General features: G+C 36.9%; 1 protein-coding gene across 21 annotated transcripts in view; it reads right to left on the bottom strand.

The window, feature by feature from the left end:
- Dlg2 (discs large MAGUK scaffold protein 2) overlaps positions 1 to 26716 on the bottom strand; it is a 1841012-nt gene that overhangs the window by 702470 nt on the left and 1111826 nt on the right. For 3 of the 21 annotated variants that reach the window (XM_034484717.2, XM_034484726.2, XM_034484755.2), the window contains exon 1: positions 8392 to 8883. The exons of 16 other annotated variants lie outside the window; for them this stretch is intronic. In XM_034484717.2, coding sequence (XP_034340608.1) covers positions 8392 to 8700 — 309 coding nt within the window. In that variant the 5' untranslated portion in view covers positions 8701 to 8883. Of the gene's footprint in view, positions 1 to 8391; positions 8885 to 26716 lie in introns of those variants that run through there. 2 more of the 21 variants (XM_076937797.1, XM_034484767.2) reach the window with 2 other exon arrangements.

Here is a 26716-nt window from a genome sequence, read left to right as displayed (position 1 = left end):
GGTTAAAAGTGGGCACTGATAGATAGATATCACATGACTCTAGAGCTGGAGGAGCAGCTAAGCCAGCTTGCTGCTTTTATAGAGGACCCACATTCACTGCTCCTCATCCATGTTTGGTGCCCTACAATCACCGTCATCCTAGCTCCAAAGGCACCAAAGCCCTCTTCTGGTCTCCATAATCCCCAAAATAAATAAAAATTAATAATTAAAAATTAATCAATTTAACAGTATCAGGGGAGAAATTTAAGTGCCAACTCCACCCTGGCAGCCAAATCAGAGTAATATTCAAATTATTAGACTAAATAATCTCAGAGGTGATACACTGTGAACATGCATGAGGCCCTGGTTTGATCTTGTGCAACTACAGAGCAGTAAGTGTTTGAGCTGTATGGTAGTTGCAGAAATACAAGTTTAAATATAATGATGATGATGATGATGATAAAAGAAAATAAATTAAAATAAGTAGCTCCTATCAAATATTACACCACAAGTCTTTTTAAGGCATGAAGTGTTTTAAAATAATTTATCAATGAAATTTGATGAGCTCCTGATTCTACTAATTTAAAACATTTAGTTACAGATCCTTTGGTCACATTTCAATTCCTTGTGCACTGGTAACTCTAGTTAATGACATAGTACAGCATATTTCAAAATAATCAGAAGAGAGGCTTTTAAAGTGTTCCTACCACAAAGAAATGATAAATATTTGGGATGATGTGTATGTTAATTAGCTGTGCAGCCCACACCACATTTAAAGATCATATTGCACATCCCAGATGCACATATTTATAACTTGCCAGCTAGTAAAATAAAATATAAAATAAACAAAAACAAGGGATGGATGTAGATTTAAGTGAAGAAGGCTTAACTCAGCTCAGCTACACATCTGCTGATGAAACCTACATGTGCAGATCAGTATGGAGAAGGTCTTTCAAGGATACTACTACCTGTATCAAGAATGCCCCTACATGAAACAGAATCATCATAAAGCTAGATTCAGAAAAATGGCAAATGACTCAATAAATATAATAGGATTGTGTATAAAAGTCCCTTAATATATACAGAAAATGTGCTTCTAGAAAATTAAATGATTAATAAACCTTTTCTAGAACATTTTGCATATATTCATAAAACTAAGCTTGATTTTAGGCTTAGGTAATGCCTTTTGGAATAGGTTTTATTAATGTCTAGTATGAGGTTCAAAATTATGTTGTGTACTTGGTGGAATTTATTGCTGTACAGAACTGCTCTGCATACCTTAGTTCATGTAGCCTCCCTGGTCTCCTACTTCTAAATGCCAGTCTAACATCCCAAACACTGTTAACACAAAAGCATTCTCCTGCATGTCAAATGTTTCCTAAGTCAGAACTGGTAGAACATGCCTGTAATCTCAGGAATTAGGAGTATGATGCAAGCACACTGGAATGTATTATTGGATAGACTATCCCACACAGCAAAACTACATGCAAAACCAAGCCAAACCAAAACAACCATCCAAACAAACAAAAAACATCACAGTAAATAATGTTTTCTAATAGATCTCCTATTTTTCTGGACTGCTTGTCCTATTTCTTAGTAAAAACCACATTTGTGTATTAATATAAAATTTTTTTCAATTCCCAGTAACTTGCAAGCCTAATAACTTTTCTGGCAGAAGTCCTCATAGAGATGAGTGCACAGGGCTGAGTAGAAGAGCATCTTGGAACAGTAAAAAGCCAGGCCAAGTCTGCCACAAACTCAATGACCTTGGGTGAGTCTCTTAACTTTTCTAAGATTCAGTCTCCCAATTGAAAAAAAAATTTTCTTAGGTGGTCATGAGTTTCCCATCCAGTTCTGACATAACCATAAAGCATTTGAGAATCTAAAGGGATAGAATATAGTAGCAGCACAGTGAATGACACAGAATGAATATCAGTAGCAAATCAAGGAACATAAGAGAGTAAAGTGGACCACAAAGATGTAAGAGAGACATTTGAGCATTAGCTGCTGGTTCTTTATCTGCCTTCATGTTGGCAGACAGAACAAATGTGTGAGAGTCACAAACAATGTGAGATACTATGTAGGGGGACTAAAGATAACATCTCCACACACTTCTACTTTGTTTTTATATTTTGACCAGCTGGTCCCAGTTCCCCTCCACACACACTGCAGACTTAACACAATGGGAGGAAGGCACAGATTAATGAGGCTGGTGAAAGTGTCTCATTGTGCTGTCTGTACTCACTCCCTTCAATGCTTCCACTGAGTACTGCCCGTAACCTTGATGAGTTAGGACAAGAATCTGAAAAGACTTTCCTAAGGATTCCCGAGATGAAGAAATATTGCAGAAGGGAAATTTGGCTTCTACATTTGGAAGCCAATCCTCCTCAGCATGTTTACTCGTCTGAACCTTTATGAAATTTCTAGTAAATTGGACAGTTGTAGAGGTCTATAGTGTGTGTGGTGATGGTAAGTGGTTGCAGTCTACCACTCAGGGCTGAAAACAATTGCAAATGTCAGACGTAGTTGAAAGAATATGTGAGTCAAATACATCTATGTGAAACCAGTTTTGCGCAATTTAGTTATGTGATTGTAACCAAGTTACTCTGAGATGCAGTTTCTATAGCATAATATGGGGATTAGAATAGGATTTTGCCAATGTTAAAGGAAAACTGAAATGCTAAGGATTCTAGTTCAGTGTCTCATGCACAGGGTATCACAAGTACTCAGGAGACACTACAAAACCTTTGTTCTTCTCCTTCCTGCCCTCTGTTGAGTTTCTTCTTGTGCTGGCCTGTGGAGAGGGCTTTGCTGATGTCAGCATCCAGTGATGTGGGTAGCAGGGGTGTTCAGGCCTACCACAGGAACTTTAATTCTTCCTTGACTGGTGTTTCCCCTCCTCAGAATGCCTGAAGTTTCCCAGAAATTAAAAAAAAAAAAAAAAAAAAAAAAAAAAAAAAAAGCCTCATTCTTGTTGGTAAAGAGAGGACAGCAGTTGTAGAAAGAAGGCAGAGATCTAAAAGATGTAAGATATTTCTGTCTGGGAATAAACTGAAGCTGAGATTCAGTGTTGGAAAATCTTGCTTCTTGAATTAAAACATTGTTCATTCAATGTTGTTTCAAACTGCTCGATTTTGAGTTGCTATCAAAGAATTGTTGAGGGAGATTTAAATTTACAGGACTTGGCTAAGTATTTCAAATGCAGTTTCCCTCCATAACAGGAGGGGGCTGCAAAATCTCCTAATTTCTGTCAACTTTTGATTGTAAGGTTATGGGAATGATTCTTCTCAATATAATCATATTTGACCTCCCCTCTCACCTCTCCCATCTCATTTTCTCTCTCCATGCACAGTTATAAATTCCTGAGAACCCCTAAGGACACAATGTCACTCCAGTGGTAATGACCAATGCCAAAAATTTCTGGATAACTGCCTAGCTTAACCTTCATCATTAAGAGAGACATAAAATTATAATGAAAGGGCAGCATGCAGGAGGATAGTAAGTTCTTCAGGTTAAAAAGATACAAAACTTTGAAATCACTGTTAGCAATTATTACCATGTGCTGAAAATTAGGCTCCAGGTGCCATGCCAGTGTCATTATAGAAATTATATTTAATTCTTATTTCATTTCTCTGTACCATGAGTTTCTGATCCTGACTTTTACAGAGGAGAAAAATGATACTAAGTAAAGGAGCTCACAAAGTAAGTTTAAATTTAGAATTGTCTGGAACTAAAGTGTAAATACATTCCATTAACTTATGAATATTGATTGGCAAAGTGAATGAATGCTTGGGTTAGGTAGATGTTTTTGAATTTGACACAAACTAGAGCCATCTGAGGGGGGGAACCTCAATGGAGAAGATGCCTCCATAAGATCAGCATACAGGCAAACCTTTGACATGTCTTCTTGATTAATGATTGACATGGGAGGGTCTGGCCCACAGTGGGTGGTGGACCTGAGGAATATAAGAAAGCAAGCTGAGCAAGAAATGGAGGGTGAGGCAGTAAGAGGTACTTCCCCATGGCTTCTGTTCCAGTCCCTCCTTCCAACCTTGAGTTCTTTCTATGAATTCCTTTCATGATGGGCTATAAGCTGAAAGAAGAAATAAACCCTTCTTTCCCCAAGTTATTTTTTTGTCATGGTGTTTTTACCACAGCAATAGCAACCTAGATAAGACAGGACTGAAGGACATTTTGGGTGTCAATAAGGAAAACAGCAGGATTAGGGAAATGTAGGTTCAGAAGGGTTCATTGGTCCAGAGGCTCAACACACAGAAAGTGGCAGAGCATGTACTCAGGGCTTGTTATCCAGTCCACGAGGCACTAACTGGCCTCTGGCCCCACCTTCTACCCTATTTTCCTATGTTGATAAACCTGCCCAGCTGGGCCTAGAATTCTAGATAAACAGATCTATGTGTATACTTCAACTTAGCATGTGGGATGCTACATGAATTTTTTGTATTTACACTTCTCAAAAAGTTTTGGTTACATTCAGTATGCCTTTAAAAGACTACCCTATTGACAATCAATAGAGATGGGTGAGGGGCTCATGGCATCCTATTTGTTTCTATTGATCTATTTCTACTTAAAGATTTTGGGGATGTGGGAGCCATTGTCTTCAGCTGTATACCCACTGGTATACCAGTGGAGAGCTCTAAATCCATGCTCCCACAATCAGCCTCAATGGATCATAAAACCAAACAAACAATAACAAAAACGTGAATGGGGAAGACAGAGGAGAGTGGGAATCAAGAATAATTTTGAAAGAACAATTTTAACTCAAAAGGTTTACTTCTTTTCATCAGCTTAATAAACACATTTGGTTTGTCAAGATTCAATCCAACTTAGTCCAAGTAGTAGCACCTCTACAGAGCCCTTACTAGTTCATATGTTCTCTTCCTAGTGAGTCAAGAAAATGGAACAAGGCAAAATAAGATTATAATAGCTGCACGGATTGTGAAGGTATTTTCTCATCAATAATATTCATTTAGCCTTTGCTAGGTAAAACCACATCGGTTTGTATGTAAGATGCTAATCATTCCTTACCACAGCACAAGGAAGAAGGCTCTATTTTTAATCTTACAAAATGAAAATGATGGTTTTAAAGAGAAGCAGATTCTTTACTAAAGGGTGTCTTGCTGTCTTACTCTTCTGCAGATCCTCTGCAGCCAAGATGCATAGTTCAGTAAGTGTTACATTCCTTGGAACTCTCAGGTCATGATATAATTACTAAATACCCGGGCTGTGATAAGATACAACTCTAATGAAGCAGGGGTCTACTTTGTTTCATACAATATCTACAAGGTATAACACAGTGCTAGATCATAGACATTCAGTGTGTAGTGGTTGAATAAACAATGAATGGTGGAGAGATGAGGAAATATACATATAACTATGATTTCCAAGCTTTGATGCTTCTGTTGTGTCTCCCTATTTCCAGACTTAAGCAGGATGAAATGCCACATAAGTAATGATGCGCATGTTTCTTTCTAAGGCCAACACTAATACTAGACATGCATTACATAATTCATGTCCATTTTCTTACCTATTATTATGGTTATATTAACTCTATGGATTCAAATGGAATGACAACTTACTTGAGAAGAGATAAAGCTACTTTTGGAACAACTAAGAAGCAACAGAATTGCAGAATCTTGTTAGTACTATGAACCCCAAATATTGGGAAGTTGGCAAAGAGCCTTGGGAGGAAGTCAAATCATTTCCATAGCCCTTTATTAGAGCAGCCGGAAATTATGCTGCCTGGTTTTCATGCAGTACAGTAAATATGTCTGAGAATATGATCTCAGCTCCCAAACATTAAGATTCTTTAGTCCCCTTTTGTACCAGAGGTGGGTTACTGGGTTACTCTAAGGCATGCATCATCATTTTACATTTTGCTTTACCAAAGATTATTTTTAGTGTTATTAGCAGACACTCTTGGTGTTGTGACATTTTGCAACTTGTCTATGAAATTAAAGAACAAAACAGTATTATAAAACTTTCAAAATAGATATAGATTTAACAGACATATGCATGCACATCCACATACATTCTTGTGTTTGTGATAGTGTACAGTCTCTGTGAGCCATGAGACATTTCCATATACTTAAAATGCTGGTTAAGTACTACAACTGTACATAATGAATGATTCAAGACATATATATGCACATGTTTCAATTTCTGCATATTTCCTTGCATTAAATTTCCCTAAATGATAAGGGAAATATTTTAAATTAAGGACTATTTTAAGTGAAGAGAGTGAAGTATTATTTGGAAGCTATTATTCTCCCAGTGATAAATTAAGAATGATATAGAGTATTAACTTATTTCTATATAAAGCTACATAAATGTATACATGAATGTTGATGTGTATATATGAAAATATGTATACAATATAGCACATACACACACATATATACCCAAATAGTTAAGTTTTAGAGGTATTTGTATGTATATTTTAAATTTATGCACAATCATGTATTACAAAGTTAAAGTTAATCTGTATCATCAATTTGGATGGGTAGAGAAAAGGGGAAGAGAGAGACCAATCAGTCTAGCACAGAACTTTTGCAGGTCTGAGATAAGAAAGAATGAAAAAGAGTATTCTTATGAGTAAAGACTGTTACTCTAATGTTTAAGTGATACGGAATAATAACTCCAACATAGATGTACACTATGCTAGCCAATAATAAAATATATGTGAGTGACAAGAAACTGTCCGGGAATGTACATGCTGAGGAGTAACGGAGATTGGGGCTGCTTCAATTTATTGCCTTCTCATATGTCACTGACTCCTTAATTACCAGTGCAGAATCTGTATCAATCTCTTAAAGTTTTAACTGGTTATAAATTTCAGCCAAGCAGGAAGCCGATTTGGTTGAAAAGGGACAAAGTTTCTCTTGGCTGGAACATATATTCATGTTTTTGCTATGTTGTTAATACAAGGGAGTTTTTAAGGATTTTTGTTTGGGAAATGGTCATTTATAGAAATAAAAACATCTTGAATAAAAAATCACTAGAGTAATAACCCAAATTTGATTTCTCCATGCAAAAAATTATGTTATATGTTATTAGTAAGTTTTCTTTTAAGAAAATTAAATGCAATCTATGCACTCTTATAGGTTAAAGAATATTAAATCAATGTTTTACCAATGAGTACACATAAATCATCAAAATTGTCAAGACTCCTTATTCAGTTTAGAGTTCATATTAACTTTGAAATTTGACTACATTTCCCAACACTAGTCTCAATTTAAAGCTGAAGTAGTTGCTAAAACAAGATGTGAGATTCTAAGTAAAGCTTCTAATCTCCTACCAATGAATCAATAAGCCATATGCTTGGCCATGAATTCATAATTATACTACTAAAAATTAGAGATACACGGAATTCTTGGAAGTCCTTAGGAAAAACTATGATCGAAATTAAAACCCCCTCTGTATCTCTTAGATCATAATACGTTATTCATGATCAATATCTACTTTTCAATTATATTGAAATTGAAAATTTTTTCCCTGCAAATACAGCTTGTTCTTTCCAGTGTGTATTCAAGAATACTCTCTACTCTGTGTTTCTGATGGTGACTACAGGTGCATTTTATTTATATATATAGCATTTGCAAGAGTTGCTCCCTGCCTTTCTGGAAGCAGGAAAACGTAAGTAAGTACAATTTATTTCCGTTGAAAGGCTAGTAATTCAAGAGCAAAAGGAATTTAGGAATCAAGTTAAATAAATATACATATGTTCAGAAAGGCATTGTAAGAGAAATGGATGTAGTCCTAATATAAGTGACCTCATTGCTCCTCTATGATTAAATGTGTTCCCTTCTTTTATTCTAAGTATGATTACCCTCCCTGGTGCTTCCAATTAGTCTTTTCATTTGTAAAATGAACTGTGCTTTAGAAACGATTTTTTTTTTCCTCCACAACTGAAAAGACACATAGTATCATAAGAGTAAAGCCAATATAACACACATCAAGCCTCTTCTTTGATGGAAAAATAAATGTTCTTTTATTTTTATCATGGTGGGAAGTGTCAGATTAAAGTTAATTTCTTTCTGTTCCTAAAAATAATAGTAATAATAACTTTAAAAGGAGGCTGAAGAGAAAAGAAAACTGAACTGCAATTAGGCTGCTAACAGATCTTGCTACAGAATCCTAAATATCATCTGGGGATTTGAGAACGTGGAGTGGAGGAAAAGTCACTGACAGCCATACACAGCATCCCTCAATTTCTACCGCCGCCCAGAAGTGTAAAACCACAAACACGTGTGAAACTAGAAAACCAGTTTTTTCCTAATATTTTTCCACGCAGACAATTCCAGGCAGCAAGGACTCAGCAAACTTTTCAAGCCACCCTGACCTTTAAACACAACTTTCTTAGAACAGAAAGAAAGTCACAAAGAAAAAGCTCACCTGTGCAGGGCTAAACCAACCATGTGGGCAGGCACATCGCTCCCCACAATTCCCCTTGCCTTTGGTGCTGGTCTTGTGGGGGCTTTTCCGTACATTATCCCACAAGGTGACCAGCTTGGTCCTGTTTGAAGCCGGGCCCCCAGGTCCTGAAGAGGGCATAGTTTGGGAACTGTACCCGAGCCCCTGAGTATTCCTCTGCCAGCCACAGGCGCAGTGGGCATCCCTGATGAGGGTGGGTGCACTCCTGACGACATCCATCCCATCGGACCCCCGGCTGCAGCTGTGTTGCTTGGTGAGGTATGCATTCATAGTGCACTGATGTCTACTCTTTTCTTTGGTCAGCTCTGCATAGAAAGGCTTCCTCCCTCACACCCCTTTCTTCCAGGCAGTTGTAAAAGTCTTTTTTCCCCTGTGGATGCCTCAGTATCTTTGACAGCTGCTATAAGCGGTTCATCGTGGGAGCAGAGGGAGCAGTGAGAGCAGCTCTGCACAGCATTATCTGCGGGCTGGTAGCTCTTTGTCAATAGATGACTCAACTCACAGAGCAACTTGACAGTATCCCTGCTCTAGGCAGAAGCAATCAATGCTCCACACAGCTGGGCTACAAGACTGTACACTGTGTTACAAGCTCTTTCTGGATGGAGCCTCACAGGAACGAATACTCCTCACAATTTGGCATTCTCAGTTTTCCCTCCTCCCTGATCCACACATGAAAGACAGATCTCAGGAAAGAGAACTTTGTATCAGAGCAGCAGGACCTTTCTTTCGAGAAACGAAGCATCTAGGCAGAAATAGTATAGCATAAGCAGTCTGAAGTGCGGGGAAAGTTAACCTGGAAAGGAAATGTGAGCTGTTTCTGGGAATCGCTTCTCCAGTTGCCAAGATATAGACCAAATCAGGAAATAATGAAATCAGAGCTTCAATATTAACTCCAAAAAATACCAATTAATTTTGAAAAAAAAAATGATCAACGTCAAAGTGTTACTGGAATCCTTTACATTTTGAATTTAATTTATTTTAAATCATGATTACATGCTATAATACAAATATATGTTCTTCATAGTATGAATAATTATTAATTCTATTTCTTTCAAAATATGATGACTTTTAAGATTCAAAGATGATAGGTTGGTTTATTCTAAACTAGCATTTTTCCTCACCCCAAATTATTCTGAGGATTTACTTCCAAATACTTTACCACAACAAATTCATTCACCACAGAAAAGAGTCTGTATTTTAAAATGAAAGATGTATTCAACCCTGCCATTCATAGTTTGGTTTTTCTAAGACATAATTTTCAAAATATTTAACTAAAAATGAGTGAAACCTATCCAATTTTAAATATTTTTTCCAAAGTGGACATGCCTATATTTCAATTTTGGCCTGCTTCTGGAAGACATCCACAGTATTTTCAGTAAAGGGAAAGACTAAATACAACCACACTTAGAAGCAACATTGTCTTTCTGAATTTACAAATCTTTGACCAGACTTTTGCATGTTCCTACAGATAAGAAGCGTTGACTTGATTAAAAAGTAAGTTGTCATCTAGCAAGGAACGAGAAAGTAATAGCCCATTCTACAACTAGTTTAGTTATAACTACGAAATGCCATCAGACCTGCCTTCCCAGTGGACTGATGAGGTTCAGGGAAAGTACCCACCTTCTTCTGCTCACTTGGCACTGCTTTCTTCAGGTTCCAGAACCATCACCATGCTCATCTCTACACAAAGACTCTTGGTAAATCTTTATTGCTAGGTTCAAACACCACAGAAACAGTAGAAACCTATCTCTACAACCACTCACATAAAATGATTTTTTGCCAGGTTCTACACAATGGTCTAAATGAATAATGATATCAAGTTTAGTAAAGAAGGTATTTGAATTAACTTTGATGAGTTAAATGTGGCCATGTGCTGTAATGTCAGTACTATAAGGGACAGAGTCTGAGATAAGCGGCTCCATGGGACTTGCTTTGTCTCCAGCTTAATTCCAGTAAGAGAGCTTATCTCAAAGGAATGAAGTAGAGGGTGATAGAACAGGAGACCTGATGTTCTTTTCCTGATCTCCTGTGCATGATTATATATATATAATATATATATTATATAAATGTAATATATTTATATTTTATATTATATAATATAAATATATTGTATATTATATTAAAATATAATATATATTAATAAATATAAAATTACATATATATAATCAGCTGCATTAACTAACTAGCTACAGACATTATAGATACATAATAATATTTATGTACACTTGTCATATTGCACTCAGATGGGTGAAGAAAGATTCCAGAGACCTTAAGACAAGCCTGGGCTACATAGTCAAAACTTAAAACTAACTGACTAAATAAATAAATAAGCAAACAACTAAAAATTCCTCCCAAATAAAACAAAGAAGAAGCCTTTAGTCTGTTACTAATCATGTTCCCAAGCACCTAACATACCTCCTAGCGATCCGTTTTCCCTCTTAATTTTTTAGTAAAGATTTGTGCCTACATGCATGTGCATACATACATGTACACACACATAGACACACACACACACACACACACACACACACATACGAATAAAGAAATAAGAAGATAACTAAATTTTTATAGTGATAATGAAGCCAGCAAAGCTCCAGAGACAGTTATGCTGTTTAGATTTTGGTGCTAGATCTGAGATGATGTTCTTTATATGGATGTTTGTTTAAAGAAGAAAAGGAGGAGGAGGAAGAGGAGCAGAGGGTAGAGGAAGAGAATGATGATGATTTGAACTATTCGGCAGAGATAATAATAACTTCATTTTCCTCCTGAAAGAGAATCAAGGAGGCAAAAATCAATATCAAAGGACATTAAAACCCAGGCAAAAATATCACTACAGGGTACTCAATAGAAAGAAAAGAGGAAATCTGTTTTCCATTCCCAAACCTATCACCTTTATTTTAGATCAAGGTATTACTAACATCAGAAAGAACTTCTAGGTTAGATAATGCCTCAGAGGGCTTCAGAACCTCTCTTGTACTGCCATGATGCATGGCTTTACACTGGTATTTGACAAAGTAGAGCAACGTCATCACTCCCAAATGACAGTGTCAGGGATTGGAAAGTATGGACCCCTTTGATCAAATATAGCCACAGATGCTTCTCCAGTGGTTCATTGCTCAAAGGCCCATTGGCAAATTCAGAGAAGGCATACCCCATCCTCACTCATTTCTTCTCAAGGATAAAAAATCAATCTGCATAGAGTAAGTCAGTATATATCCATCACAGCTCTGTAATGGTACATACACTATGCAGCCAGACAGAAGGCATCCTAGATGACTATTATGAAGGTGCTATAAATCATCATAAGGTTCTAAATCTGCTATAAAGTGATTTTTCAAATGAGCTATTTCTTCTCACCAAAATGCCATAGGATATTTGTTTTCATAAGCCCAGCATATCATTTCTTAGTATACAAATAAGTAGCTATGTTTCATAGACAGTGTTACTTGCCCTCAAAGATACTTAAGATCACAGCACCCATTTATCAAGGTCACTAAAAGACTACATTGAAATCATTATTTCACTTCCACATGTGTAAACTAATTTTCATCTTCAGCCTTCTCCTTTCCACCAAAGTTTTTTGTTTGTTTGTTTCCAAACAGGACATTTGGCTTTCTACATCTGAATACAGACCACTTAAACAAATAAATTCAGCTGACAAGACTTCTGTACCATTGTACAGAAGTAGACAGACCCACTAATTAACAATAATCAAATTTGATCATTTGTAATTGGACAGCTGTAATCACCATGAGATGACATCAAATTCTGGTGAAACAAGAATTAGCAATGTGCATGCACACATCCTACTTATCACTGTGATTTAACTGGACATAAGACACACTTGGTAATGCCTCGATGAGTGTGTCTTACTGAACTCTCTGTGACCTGGCATTGACTCTGTAGAAAAAAGCCCTCATCTTAGAGCAAGACTTCAAAACTAATATCCTGGCCTGGTTCTTTAATAAAAATTAAACAGCACAGATGGATTACTAAATAAATTGAAGTGTACTAAAATATATTATGCAGATTTTTTCTAAATAAAATTTCTTTCAGGCACTCAATCCATATGGAAAAGGAAAATATTAATTACAAAAGAGCTAAGTGCATACTGCAAGAGAACTGGAAGGCAGAGGCCCTTTAGCTGCCACAAGTAATAAGTTAAATAATCACAGAATGCCATAGTGCATTAGATAGAATCTTCTTTGATTTAAAAAGTGAAAAATCATAAATGTATAAATGCTAGCAAGCCAATACTATTCTATGTCTCTTTGGCCGTGATAACTATAAGATCCAAGCACATACACCTTTCAAAATGAGATAACCAAGAATATTTAAGATATTACAGACATTAAAATTATTTCCAAAATGCTAAGCCAATTCAGTAATAAGTCTTATGAGACATCACAAGCAGAAGTTCTTTGTGGATGAGCATGTTTCCAGGGATGAGGAGATGTAGCCTGTACAGCCAAAGTTGATAGGAAATAAGAACCAAAACCTTTTAAAATGATCTGAAGATACAAAAAGCATATACATCAGAATTAGTGATAAGACTAAGTTATAAAACTGTTTTCAGGAAATGTAGACCTATTATGTTCTAATGCACTCAGTAGCATCATTCCACAAATCAGAACACTAATTATGTGACATTGTTTTAGAGATTCTGAAAAGAACAATAGTGAAATTGCAATAATCTTTTCTAATCTGCATATTTTAGCAATTGAATTTATGTGCTGAGCTATACCTCTGCAAGTAATTTGTTCTCATGCTTTGAGATTCCACTAACTTCTGTAAACTCCCCTCCCCCACATCTCACTCAGCAAATTCACACACTAAAGTTTCTATATTTGTTGATTTAATTATCTTTAATATTTGTCTTTTTTCTCACTATCATGAGTTTGCCAATGTAAAATAATATAAATTTACTATACACTGGTACAATAGATACTTAGCTGCTATACACCCTTGCTCCAATTCTAGACTGCTGAAGTGAGGCCTAAAATAAATTTTAATTTTTCCTATCCTGCCCATTATCTATCAATAAAGTTTTCCTGGCTGGCGTTTTCATTCCCATAGATAATATCATCTTTAAAGTGGGTCCATGACCCTTACCCATGTCCTTTGTGATCTGGTCTCTGCTACATTCACTATTCTGGTTCATGCTTCATCTTTTCTGTGTCTTCCACTTACATAGAGTCTACTGATTTTTTCTGGAGAGAGGACTAAGAGTTATTGTCCTAAATCTCCCCTATGACCCAATATTATCTAAAAAATAGGGTGTTTTGTTGTTTGTTTGCTGCTGTTGGTGTTTTATTTTGTTTTTTGGTTTTTGCACCCCAGCTCCAAATGCAAGTTTCAAGCCTTGTTTTCTATTACATTGGCATATCTAAGCCTCTTCTATTAAGATCTTCTAGAATATTCCTTGGTCCCAGAAGGCCTCAATGGCATCCACTCAGGAAAATGTTCTTTGAGCTCTTTTTGAAGATAGATCATGCCTTTCTTCCATGTAGCATTGACTTTTCTTCTGTGCTTCTATTGCAAGACTATTCTATTGCAAGCATATGTAAAATAAGATTTGTGGTTTTCTTTTTTTTCATTCCTTTCTCAAAACACAGCATATGCTATCACTACTGGGTTAAACAGAGCTTCTCTTATTTGCTTCTGTAACATCTGATGTCAGCATAAAGAATAATTAGTGTTTATTAAAATCATCAAGAGAGAAGACAGAATCATTTTACAGTGATCATACCAACATGAGTATTTTAGTCTGTGGTACACTTGTCAGTGTAAAATGAATAAAGTAGCATTGTGATTTAAACAATAAAATAGCAATAGATTCTTATGGTCATCAATTCAGTGCATCATTTATTATGGCTAGCTATATAATTGTAATAAATTAGTTCTGTGGACAAATGGGTTAATGCTCTAAGTATTAAACTAACTTCTTTATTTTATCACGGTATTAATTCATAAAAGCTGTACTTCCTGACAGCTGGATTTTTTTTTCTCAAAATGTCAAAAGTATTTTCCCTTTATAAGTAGTGTGTAAACTGGAGTATTTCCTCAGTTAAAAGCAAATCCCCTATAGTTATAGGGGATTATAAAGATGGCTTTGTGGTTTCGAACACTTGGTGTCCTTATAGTTTTAGTCCCACTTTTTGTTCCCAGCACACACCTTGCTGCTCACAACCACTGTAATTCCAGGTCCAAGGGCTTCAACGCCTCCTTCTGGCCTCCACAGGTACTTCATTTATACAGTGTGCTTCCACACATGCAGTCAAAAGTCATATACATACAACAAAACAAATAAACTATCTTTTTTAAAAGCCTAAAATAAAGAACCTCAGAATATATTAACCTCTATTAAAACCATAGTTTTTCCCAAGTAGAAATGATAATAATAATAATAATAATAATAATAGTAATAATAATAATAATATAATAAGCAACTTAGAAGTTTAGACATGTGTATAAGTGAGGTAAAAAAAAAATGGAAAGCCTGCCTGTGCCCCCTGACAATCAAACTGCAAAGTTTAGAAAATGTAAAAATTATTATGTTTATAGAAATATTTATAAAATTGTTGTTTTATTAATGTAGAGCACAGCTCTGTGGAGTACAAGCATGGTTATATAAATATATCTAAAATCCATTTGCCTTGAATCATTAAAATTCTACATCAGTCCATCAGTGCTGCTACCAGCCTTGTTAAGAGAAGCTTCTTACTGTAGAAGGGAGCAGTTAATACAGAGATTTATAACTGTTCAAAGTCCCAAGGATAAGTACCCCTGAGTCCTCAGGTACCTATAACAAGCAACACTCCCTGTCAAATCTCAGTGAGTATCACAGAGGAAGAGTCAGAAAAAGCTGGAGGATTGGGGGCTGGGGGGTGGAAGAGTACAGTGACATTCTGTTCTCTGGTTACAACATGGTTATTACATACATGAACTCAGAGCACCTGTAGTTAGTTACACATACATCACAAGATCAAGCCTGGGAGAGAGTGAACCCCTGAGTTAAGAAGCTATTTTATATAGGGGAAGCAGTCTACCCTACTCAAGAAGCTATTGGCAGTTGATATTTGCTATGGGTGGAGGTGTCTCTTTTCTTTACCAGTGTGACTATCAGTAGGATCCTTATGGCGCAGTGGATGACCCCATACCCAATCACATATGGGTAGCACCTCTTTAATTGAGTGGGTTAAAAATGAGTAAATAAAATCTTATAAATGGAGGATAAGAAATTGCAAGGGTGATGTGATGGAAAGTCTGCAACCACCCTAGAAGGGAGTGAGGGATGGCTAAGATTAAGGTATATAGTATACATGTATGCATTTTAAAAAATTTAAAAAAAAACCTGACTCATTAATTACTGCATACTCTTCTTTCTACCCCTACCTATGGCACCCATTATTATACTTTCTAAGGATTTCACTACTTTATACATTTCTTACATTTTATGTTCATGAGTAACTGATTCACTCCATTCTGAGTGATGTCCTTGCATCACCTTTGTTACAACTTAGGATTTTCTTTTTCTTTATGGTTAAATGATATTCTGTGGGGTGTGTGTGTGTGTGTGTGTGTTGGGATGGAATATAGTAGATAGTATAGATGTGTAGAATGTATAGAGATAGATATTAATACACAGTCAGACAACCAGATAGACAGATACATACACAGACAAATACTGTCCACTTATTGGTAGACATCGAATTAGTTTCTAGGTTGTTGGAAATACTCTCAATGTATATAAAGTTACAACTAGATTATTAGAGTGATACTTTTGAAGGAGGAACCTTTTAAGGGGTGGGACCTAGTGAGAGGCCTCATGTGCCTTTCCTATCCTGTGCTGTGATGTGTTGTCTTACCATGGGCTCAAAATGATGGGACTAAATGAACACGGACTAGAGCTTCCCAAAGTGCTGGCTAAAATAAACTGTTTCTCATTGTTGGTTAGTTATCTCAGGCATATGTTGTAACAAATGTGAAGCAGTATCCTAATACTTCCCAGGTCCCCTTGAAGCAAAGTTCTTGGATTTCTTAAATTGTCACATATAAAACTAGGGAGGGAACCAGAAGCTGGAAACAGTCTCTTTTTTTATTACTTATTTTACTTACTTACATTTCATATGTTGTTCCCCTTCTGGTTCCCCTTAGTAAAACCCCCAACCAATCCCCCTCTTCAGTTTGCCTCTATGAGGGTGTTCCCCCACCCACCTACCCATTCTCTCCCTTATGCTGGGGTATCAAGCCTACACAGGACCAAGGACCTCCCCTCCCACAGACCATATGAAGCTTAAGAAGAAGAAAGACCAAAGTGTGGATACTTCAATCCTGCGTAGAAGGGGGAACAAAATAATCAAGGGAGGTAGATGGAGGGAGGGATCTGGAAGGAAGAGAAGGGGGAGGGAAAAAAAAGAAACAGTCTTTCATTATAATAACTATATACGATTTTACTTTCTAGGGTATTATAGGTAATGGATAGTCTCTGAATTTACTGAAATGCTTTAAAAAACCTTCTGAGTCAAAAATAAGACAGACCATGACTTGTCAGAGGTAATTCATCTGTGGATTGGCCTAAAGGCAAAAGCATGGATTAGTACAAACGGCAGGCCCTCCTCCAGCTAAATAATTACCTCTCCTTAGAGATGTGACAGTTTAAAAAGTTAGACCTAATTGGCCTTGCCGTGGCCAGTGTATTTCAAATTTACATTTAATTAATCATCTCTTTGGTGGTTCCACATGATTTTTACTTTTGGATGTATTCAATTGATTTAGTCCATATTTAGTGAGTTCCCATTTCATACCAGAAATTGTGTTATGAAGCTGTAGACATGAGAAAATTCTAGTGAGAGTAGAGGTGTAAAATACACAGATGCATACAGTAAGGAAATGGCACATACAGAAACAAGATGGAGGAGTCTCCCCTGCTATTGAACTTTCTCCCATAAGGTGAGCTTTATATATGGACAAATTTGTCAGCACTACCACATTGCAAGCTTCTGGAAAACTAAGGTCATCCTTTATTTTATATTCAGAATCTCCTTTTCGCCTTCTTCCTATAATAAAATTCTCATCTATCAGCCTGTCATGGAACAATACTTGCAAAAGACTCTACTTCCATTTGGACAAATACTGTAATTCTGACACTGCTACGAGCTAGCTGTTTTATCTTTATTACAACTCTGTAAGTTTTAAGTTATCGTTATAACAGCATACCAAGTTGTAAACAGCAGGGATAGCTGACAATGATACACTGTCAACAGGTTTAGTTTTAATCATCGTTTTCTTATGACTTAAGAAATGTAGATTCAATGTTACAAGGTGGTTGAAAAAGACGAGACTGTAAATATAAGGATTTTTTTCTCATATTGTCAATTTGAGTTTTTCAATAAAGTTTGCACATAGGCTTTCTTGATCTTGTGGTGAGTGACTAGCCTCTGCAATCACCATCATATCCTACTTCAATCATCTGTTCAAAGGTTGGAATGAGAGCCTCCTCCCCTTCCATGACAGATCTCTACTGTGTCCATTTAGAGGTTGAACATATCTTCATTGAGGTACAAATATTTGAACTTCAATGGCATTTTTTTTTCTAACACCTGAATGTTTTCTCTTGCACTGTAATAAAGCTTTGTGCAGCACTTATATACTTAGTTTGTCTCATTGATGATGGATGAGTCAGGAATTATAAGTCAGACTTCTTGGTTCACATCTCAATTCCAATCATACCAGATCATAAATTTCGGCAAGTCACATAAACTCCCTGAATATGTGTTTCTTTACCCAAAAAGAAGAAATTTCTTACCTCAGAATGATCATATAAGGATAACATGAATTAATTTCTGGAAAATACTTAACATAATATCTGTCAAATTATAATCTACAATCTATTATCATCTGTTTGTTTATCTATTTATTTATCTATGCATCTAACTCTCTATCTATGTATCCATCTCTCTATCTATGTATCTACCATTCTATCATTTGTCTATGTACCTACCTACCTACCCACCTACCTATATATCTATCCACTCACATATCAGTTTCAAACACCCCTCCCTATTCTACTTGTCCATTCTACATGTTGATAACTTAAAAATCTGTAAAGTCAGTGAAGAGATTGTCAATAAAGATTAGCCTAATTCAACTGAATATCAATATTCTATATTGATCATAAACTTATCTTTCCAACTACTATTTTGAAGAGGATGCCCTGATGCAGATAATAAGTAACAAAATCACCAAGAACACATCCATAATCAATTGAACACTTGGAGTGAATCTCAAGCATAGGATTTGTTTGATCCTGGTTATTCTATATTGGGGAAAAGATAACAGTTTATAATTTGAAAATATATAGAATGTTTCTATAATTTTTTATAATTCAGCATTGATAAGGACTAGAACCTTCAATAAAGCAGAGATCCAGACTATACCTATGACATACAATGAAACTGTGCAAAACATTCAGTAGGGAGATAATCTAAAATATATAAAGAACTCAAAAAACTAGTTAACAAGAAAACATAACCCAAATTACAAATGTTGTACAGATCTAAACAAAGAATTCTTAAATAAGGAAACTAAAATGGCTGAGAAAGACTTAAAGAAGTGTTAAATATGCTTAGTCATTAGAAAAATGCAAATTAATTTGCTTTGAGATTTATTAATTTGCTTTGAGATCTTATACCAGTCAGAATGGCTAAGATCAATAAAACAAATGGTTCATCCTGGAAAGGATGTGTAATAAGGAGAACACTCATTCATCACTGATGCAGATGCAAATCTGTAGAGCCACTATTGAAATCAGTGTGGCAGTACCTCAGGAAGATTGGAATGAATATACCTCAAGGTCCAGCTATACAACACTTATGTATTTACCTAAAGGATGTCTCACTCTACTACAGAAATACTTGCTCAGTCATGTTCATTGTTTCTTCTTTTTTTATAATGGCCAGATACTAGAAACAAGCAAGGTGTTCCTCAAAAGGTAAATGGATAAAGAAAATGTAGAACATTTATGAAGTAGAATAGTAGTCATCCATTAAAAAGAATGAAATCATAAAATTCACAGAAAATTGATAAAATTTGAAAAAAAATCATCCTGAGTGAGTTAATCCAGACCAAGAAAGATAAATATGGTATCTATTTGCTTTTATATGGATATTAGCTGTTAAGTCAATATTAACTAAGCCACAACCTGTAAAACCACAGAAGTTACGTATAGAGTAAGGGACTGGGGGTTAAACTTGGGGGCAGATAGATCTCCCTAAGAAAGAAAAATAGAAGGAAAGAAGAACAGTAAAGAAGTAGGTGAGGATTAAGTGGGGAGAGGAGGGAGGGTAGGGATGAGGAAATTAATATGTTGAGAGACAGCTAAAATTAAGGACCATTTGATGGGTAGTATGAAGACCTTACACAGTAGAAGCTTCCATATATGTGTGTATATATATATATATATATATATATATATATATATATATATATGTGAGTGTGTGTGTGTGTGTGTGTGTGTGTGTGTGTGTGTGTGTGTGTGTACAGGGAAAGCAATCTAAATGAGATTGTCAAATAATATGGGAGACAGAATCCCATTTGGGAGACAGAACCCCCAACTAGCCATATCTTATCACCAAATGAAGTTTTCCATACTGGAAATGTGTTACATCTAATTGAGTTTTTGGCCTAAGTTATACCATGGGAATCTCCAAAGAACTCAGACTGTTGCCAAGACTATAGGTTGCTCTTCACAACAGACTACAAGACCCCAGTATTGAAGACAACACCTACACAACTCATTGAACACAGAGAAGTCAAGCTGGTACTGACATACAGCCTTCACCCCTACCTTCTAGCATCTTTGATAAAGAACGGCATTCTGCATGTTACCAAAAGAGAAAGGTACACAGCTACCCAGACACAAATCATTTGATCTACAACAGTGTTCTGCCTGTTCTAGTGCAATGATAGAAATAAAAAAGCTTGAAGGAATAACCAACCAATATTTGGTTTGACTTAAGGCCCACTCCACAAGACAGAATCTGTATCTGACACTGCTTGGACCCAAAACCCTGACACTAGATATCCTGGGGACCTAGGATAAAACAAAATACTACTGTTCTACTAAAAGAACATAGCAACAAAATGACTCATACTGACATTTTGCTATACTCATAGATCAGGGCTTTGCTTAGCTATCAACAGAGACACTTCCGCTAGTGGCAGATGGGAGCAGATACAGAGACTGACAGAGAATATTCAGAAAATGAGAGCCATTGGAACACTCATTCCTAAACAGCATGTCTTCATCAAATTCCTCTCCTCTGAGCTCAGGGAACCCTGCAGGTGAGGGGAAAAGAGTGTAAGAGCCAGAAAGGATAGACAAAATCAAGAAAACAAAGCCATCTAATTCAACAGTATAGACACATGTCTGAACTCAACAGTCTGAGGCAGTATGCACAGGGCTTGCAAGGGTCTGTGCCAGATGGGGACCTAGAGTTAAAAGGAGTATAAGCATGCCCGAAAAAGCCAGAAGTAATCTCAATTGATAACCACTTACAAGTAAAAACTTAGTTATCTCCAAGTGAGTCTCACTGGAAGAACAAACTACTCTTCAAGGTAGGCTGCATGGCCAGCAGCAAACAGGCAACAGAAAGCAAACTCAACAGCATCTTTAAAGGTGTTTTGGCTTATAATGTTGCATCTGGGCTTTTTCCCTTTTAATCTTATTTTTTGATGTTTTATCTTATTTTATTTATTTTATCTCTTTTACCATACAGGTCTGTTGGGTATTAAGGTTTTAAGTGTTTCTACAAAATTTCTGAGTGTGTAAATGAGTGGGTCTTTGCAAGTTTTTGTGTCTTTTCTAGGGCTCTTTTCCTTCTGTTTGTTTTGTCTTATTCTGATATGTTAATTTCTGTTTTATTTTATTTTACCACTTAGAATCTTGTTGGTTTTTAAATGAGAGATAGAAAGCAGGTGGATTTGTATGGTATGGAAGACAGGGAGGAATGGGAAGAAGTAGAGAGAGGGCAAACCATAATCAGGATATATTATGTGAGTCAATAATCTATTTCAATAAAACATCTCCCTATGTTTATTTTTAAAATACTGACAGATGCTTGAAGCCTCATAATCCTTCTGAAAGCTTTACAGTGGACAGAAGAAAATCTGAGCTTTGTTGTAATAATATAACATATGTCAAATCACAGCTAATGAGTGTCATTGTCAGAGCCAAACCTCAAAAATCAGAGATCATTCTAAAACCTTAGCACTGTCTTGCCCTGCTTCACTATGCAGCATAGCACACTCCCTAGGGGTAGAGCTGTGATACTGTGTCACTGTCTTCATCCTCAGACTAGTACAAGTAACGAATTACATTCAGTAAACCCAGAATTTAGGTTTTAAATTCAATATCAGCATAAAATTTACATTTGCCTTTTCTGCTCTATTTGTAGGTTTTTAAGGAGAGGACTAATCAAGACTTTGGGGTCTCATGGAAATGTTGTGTCTAAGCTTGAAATGCCTAAATAAAAATAAAATTTTTGCCTTAATTATATTTTTGCATATAAGCCTGGGACTGCAGTTCCTGACAATCTCAGAAAAGAGGTTTGGGTTTAGGTAAGTCACTTTCTCTAGCTGTGTGACAGTCATAGTAGCTGCAGCTCCCACTTGTTGGCCATTGTCTAAGTCACTTTTCTGTTGCTGATAAAACATCAAGACCAAGGCAACTCAGCACAGAGATTATTTGGGCTTGTGGTTTCAGATGGATAAGAGTCAGTCATGGCAGCTGGCATGGTGACAGGAGCAGGAAACAGGGAGAGGAACATGAAAATGGTGAGAGTTTGAAACCCACAAAGCCTACCACCAATGACATTCTTCTGTTAAGAAGGCCACACCTCCTAAACCCTGTCCTGACAGTGCTACCAACACATGTTCAAACCATGGCTATTACATACTATGAAGATACAAGAGACTTAGAAAACTAAACCTAAGTCTTCTAACAGTTCTCAAAAGTCAGTGTTATGTCTGTTTCAATGATGAAATGAGTGTTCAAAGACTGTTTCCTATCATTCAAGGTCATATAACTATTAAACTACAACCATGTAGACAGACTTAATTCTCCCTGTTGTACCAATTTTCTCTCCTTGTCCTCCTCTTCCTTTTCTTCACTCACCCTACTCCCTTCCTCTTTGTCCAATAAGTCCATTAAATTTCAATCTCTGAAGGCTTTGTGAAGAAAGTCAAAGTCTAATTATGTAAAGCCACAGTTGAGGAGAAGGCTAGGCAGATATGAGTTATTAGATACTTTGGTTGGTGGTTTTCTGTGCTCCTGAAAGTGAGTATGCTGAAAGTAGGCCTGCTTTGCTATAGAACATGTGGTATTGTATATCAAGTGCAAAAACGCCCACTGTGAGACCTTCCAGAGAAATCATCTGTATTCTTGATCTCATTCAAACCTAGGAAACAGCTATGAATTGCAAATTACTTGTGGCCTGGGTTCTCAGAATTGGGTTGATCCCCAGAGTTCATACCTAAATGCTCTAGTTGGAGCTCAAGAACTCACACTGAAATTACATTTGGAGAACTTCACCCAGAGCAAATCTATTAGCATACAATCAACAATAAAGTATTTTCTGTAGAAGGTCATTTATTTTGTACTTGGAATAGCTTATTTTAAATATGTAAATATTGACTAACACTATATATGATTTCCTAAATAATCATCTGCTAGCAAAGTACAAAATCAACCTTATGACCTTTGGCTTACCTATATCATTTCTCAATTGCTGCCTTCTGTTAAGTAGGAAATCTGTGGGAAGATGAGGGTGGTGATGGACACTTATTGTTTGTTTGCATCCAATCTGCTAGGGAGCCTGTTGTTTACTTTCTTCTATTGGGCAGACAGGATGTCAAAATACCACCTCCTTCTGCCTCACATAAATGACCACTCCTCCTAAAGGATCTTGATAACAATATCTTTTAAAAAGTACTCATATCCTCCAATGACCGAGAAATTGTACTGCAAAAGGTATGAGTCCTTGCATCTTCAAAATCCCCCAGAAAACTGAATATGGAAATGCATTGCAACCAAACATGAAAGGAAAATGCACTAAGAACTGTAACAATGGCACATTTCCTTCCAAGAAGGAGCATTTAGTAGGGTGACTTGTTGGGTTGTGGGGTATGCATTGGCATGGGTCCTGTTGGGCTGCCACCCCAAGGGGCTGGAGCCGAGGTTCAGAGAGGCAGAAGCACTGTAATTTGACTGAGTTCACTCCATGTGCACCAGGTGGATGCCAGGCTGTGGGAAGCCTCAGAGCTCCACTCCGGGCATGGGGCTAACACAGTCTGAGACCTCACAGGGGATGGAGCTCTTGGGTTGGGGATCTCTGGGCCAGACGGCAGCTGAAGACTGACTGGTCTCAAGCCCTTGGACTCTCAGGTATTGCTGAGAGGCTGAGGAAAGGCAGAGATGAGGTAGTATATCTAGATTGACCCACAGCCAAAAAGGGCAAGGGATACAAGCTTCAGCAGTGTCCCACAGGGAATGAGACTCTTGGTCATGGTGACTCACTTGGCTGAGTCATGGCTAGCTCACCTAAGTTGGTGGCCTCCATGGCTGGAATGTAGAGAGGTCATTGGCTGGAGATTAGACAGTGGCTCTATAGTTGAAGACCTTTTCCATGGTCCCCCACAGTGGGCCCCAAAGATGACAGATAGTCCATGGTCTCAAAATGTTTATTGTCATGGTGGAAAGTGAATGAAGCTGTACCATGTATTCTCAGGGCGGGCCTGAGGTTAAATACCTTTTGCAAGGAGAAGGGTATGGAAAGGAATGCTTAACTGGCTACACCCTCTGGCCTTTAGGTATCTTATTAATATGGAGTTCTGTTTAGGCTTTGCAGCTTGTAGTCATGCCCTCTACCTGTGCTACATGACCAATGGCCACACACCTCTCTTTGGGAGGGGCTGTAGAGGGCTGTCCGATGTGCCTGAAAGGCACAGATCGATGGAGGTCTTTGGCCTCTTGTCAGGAGCCCAGAGTCTGGGAGCTTGGCAAAATGCTTGCCTGTGAGGTCTCCAACATGCTGGGTCTCCAGCCATCTCTAGCTAGTGCTCAACCAGAAACCATGCTGTCCTTTCAGGGTCCTAGAGTGACTTACTTCAGGGCTTGGATGGAGAGCTTCAAAAAGTCTTTCATTATTTTATGTATATGGATGCTTTGCCTGTATGTATGTCTGTGTACCACATACATTCATGAAGCTGGAAGAGGGCATCAGGTCCTTTGGAAACTGGAGACAAAATTTTAAACTGCCATGTCGGTGCAAAAAATTGAAGTAAAACAACAGAGAAACAAAAGAAAAAAGATAAAAAGAAATGAAGAGAAGTAAGAAAAAAAGAAATGTTGAATGGCTTTAAAATTATCTTTCTCTTTTGTCCATATTTGAAGAAAATGAACTCAGAATACAAAGTGCCCATTATTTGTTGTTGCACTAATTAAAATAGAAAAAATCTAAAATCAACTCAAGTATCTCTTCACAATGGGTGGATTAAGAGAACTATATATATATATATATATATATATATATATATATATACATATATATTATAACATATAATATATTATAATATATAATAACATATATTATAATATATATATATATATATATATATATATATATATATATATATATTTAATATGACCTGGCAAAATATTGTTTACCCTCAAAGAAGAATGTAATCATACCATTTTGGGAAAATGAACAAAACAGAGGACACCATTTAAAATAAAACAAGCTATAAACAGAGTACATATTTTCTCTCATAAGTAAAACCTGGAGAACAGAAAAAAAAGTTGAACTAAAAGTGAAAGACAGACTACTTGATAAGGGGAAAAGTGCAAGAGGATGAAGGAGGATATTAAGCGAGAGATAGGACAGAGGTAGAATCAATACCAGGATGAATACCTGGTAACTACAAGTATAACTATCTAAGATCCATACAATTTACACTTATAATTAAAAATCATAGAAGTCAGTAAAAATAATAAATGATAAAAATAACACTGTGCTTCTAGCCTAATCTTAAAACAAAATCATTTAATTTTGATAAGGATATATATACTTAGTCACAATTTCTGTGATATTTATGGGTCAAATAAATAGAAAATAGCAATAGTGTTATGAGAAATTTCATGCTAAACATCCAAGTTAATGCATTCCCCCAAAGCAATTTTCTACTATTCTTTCCAGCATTACTCTGTCAAACACTAAGCAAAAAGTGTGGGTGCAACCTAACTCCCAGTGATGCCAGTAGTATAGCTTTTAAAGCATGGAGTCCTTCATCCCACAGTCAAAACTCTGACCCATAATTGTTCCTGTCTGAAAGAATTGCAGGGATGGAAATAAAGAGGAGCCTGAGGAAAAGGGGGTCCAGGTACAGGCCCAAAAGTGGGATCCAGCTCAAGGAGAGGTCCCAAGGCCTGACACTATTACTGAGGCTATTGAGTGCTTGCAAAAAGGGTCCTATCATGACTGCCCTCTAGCAGACCCAACAAACAGCTGGGTCAGATGTAGATATTTGCACCCAACCTATGGACAGAAGCTGCTACCCCTATGGTTGAATTATGGAAAAAGCTGGAAGAAGCTGAGGAGGAGGAAGACCAGCAATCTCAATTAACCTGGACCCCTTAGATCTCTCAGACACTGGACTACCAACAAGGCAACATACACCAGCTGATATGAGGCCCCCAACACACATACAGCAGAGGACTGACGGGACTGGGTTCAGTCAGAGAAGATGCACCTAACCCTCAAGAGACTGGAGGCCCCAGGGAGTTTAGAGTTCTGGTGGGGTCAGGGGTGGGAAGGTGAGGACATCCTCATGGAGACAGGGCAGTGGAGAGAAGGTATGGAATGGAAGGGTGGACTGGGAGGAGGATAAAATCTGGAGTGTACAAAAAAAGATTAAATAAAAAATTATATATAAAAAAGAGCTCCAGAAGAGGAAAAAATGGACTTGAAGTCCAGCTACACTACTGACTAGGTCAGAGAAGTCACTTGACCCTCTTTCAGCCTTACTCATACCATTTATGACATAAAGATAATGATGCTCTCTCCTACGATTGGATATAAATTTGGTAAAAGGTGTGTTGAACATAGCTTTCTACTCACTTGTACGATGCACGAGCTGAGAGTTGAGAGTGAAGATATACTTCAGAGGCTGAAAATACATTTGGAGATGTCTACTGCTTTACCAGTCTAGATTAAGATATTTAACAACT

This window comes from Arvicanthis niloticus, chromosome 1 (genome assembly GCF_011762505.2).
Source record: "Arvicanthis niloticus isolate mArvNil1 chromosome 1, mArvNil1.pat.X, whole genome shotgun sequence".
NCBI classification, from domain to species: domain Eukaryota; kingdom Metazoa; phylum Chordata; class Mammalia; order Rodentia; family Muridae; genus Arvicanthis; species Arvicanthis niloticus.
This window is presented reverse-complemented; position numbering and strand designations above follow the sequence as displayed.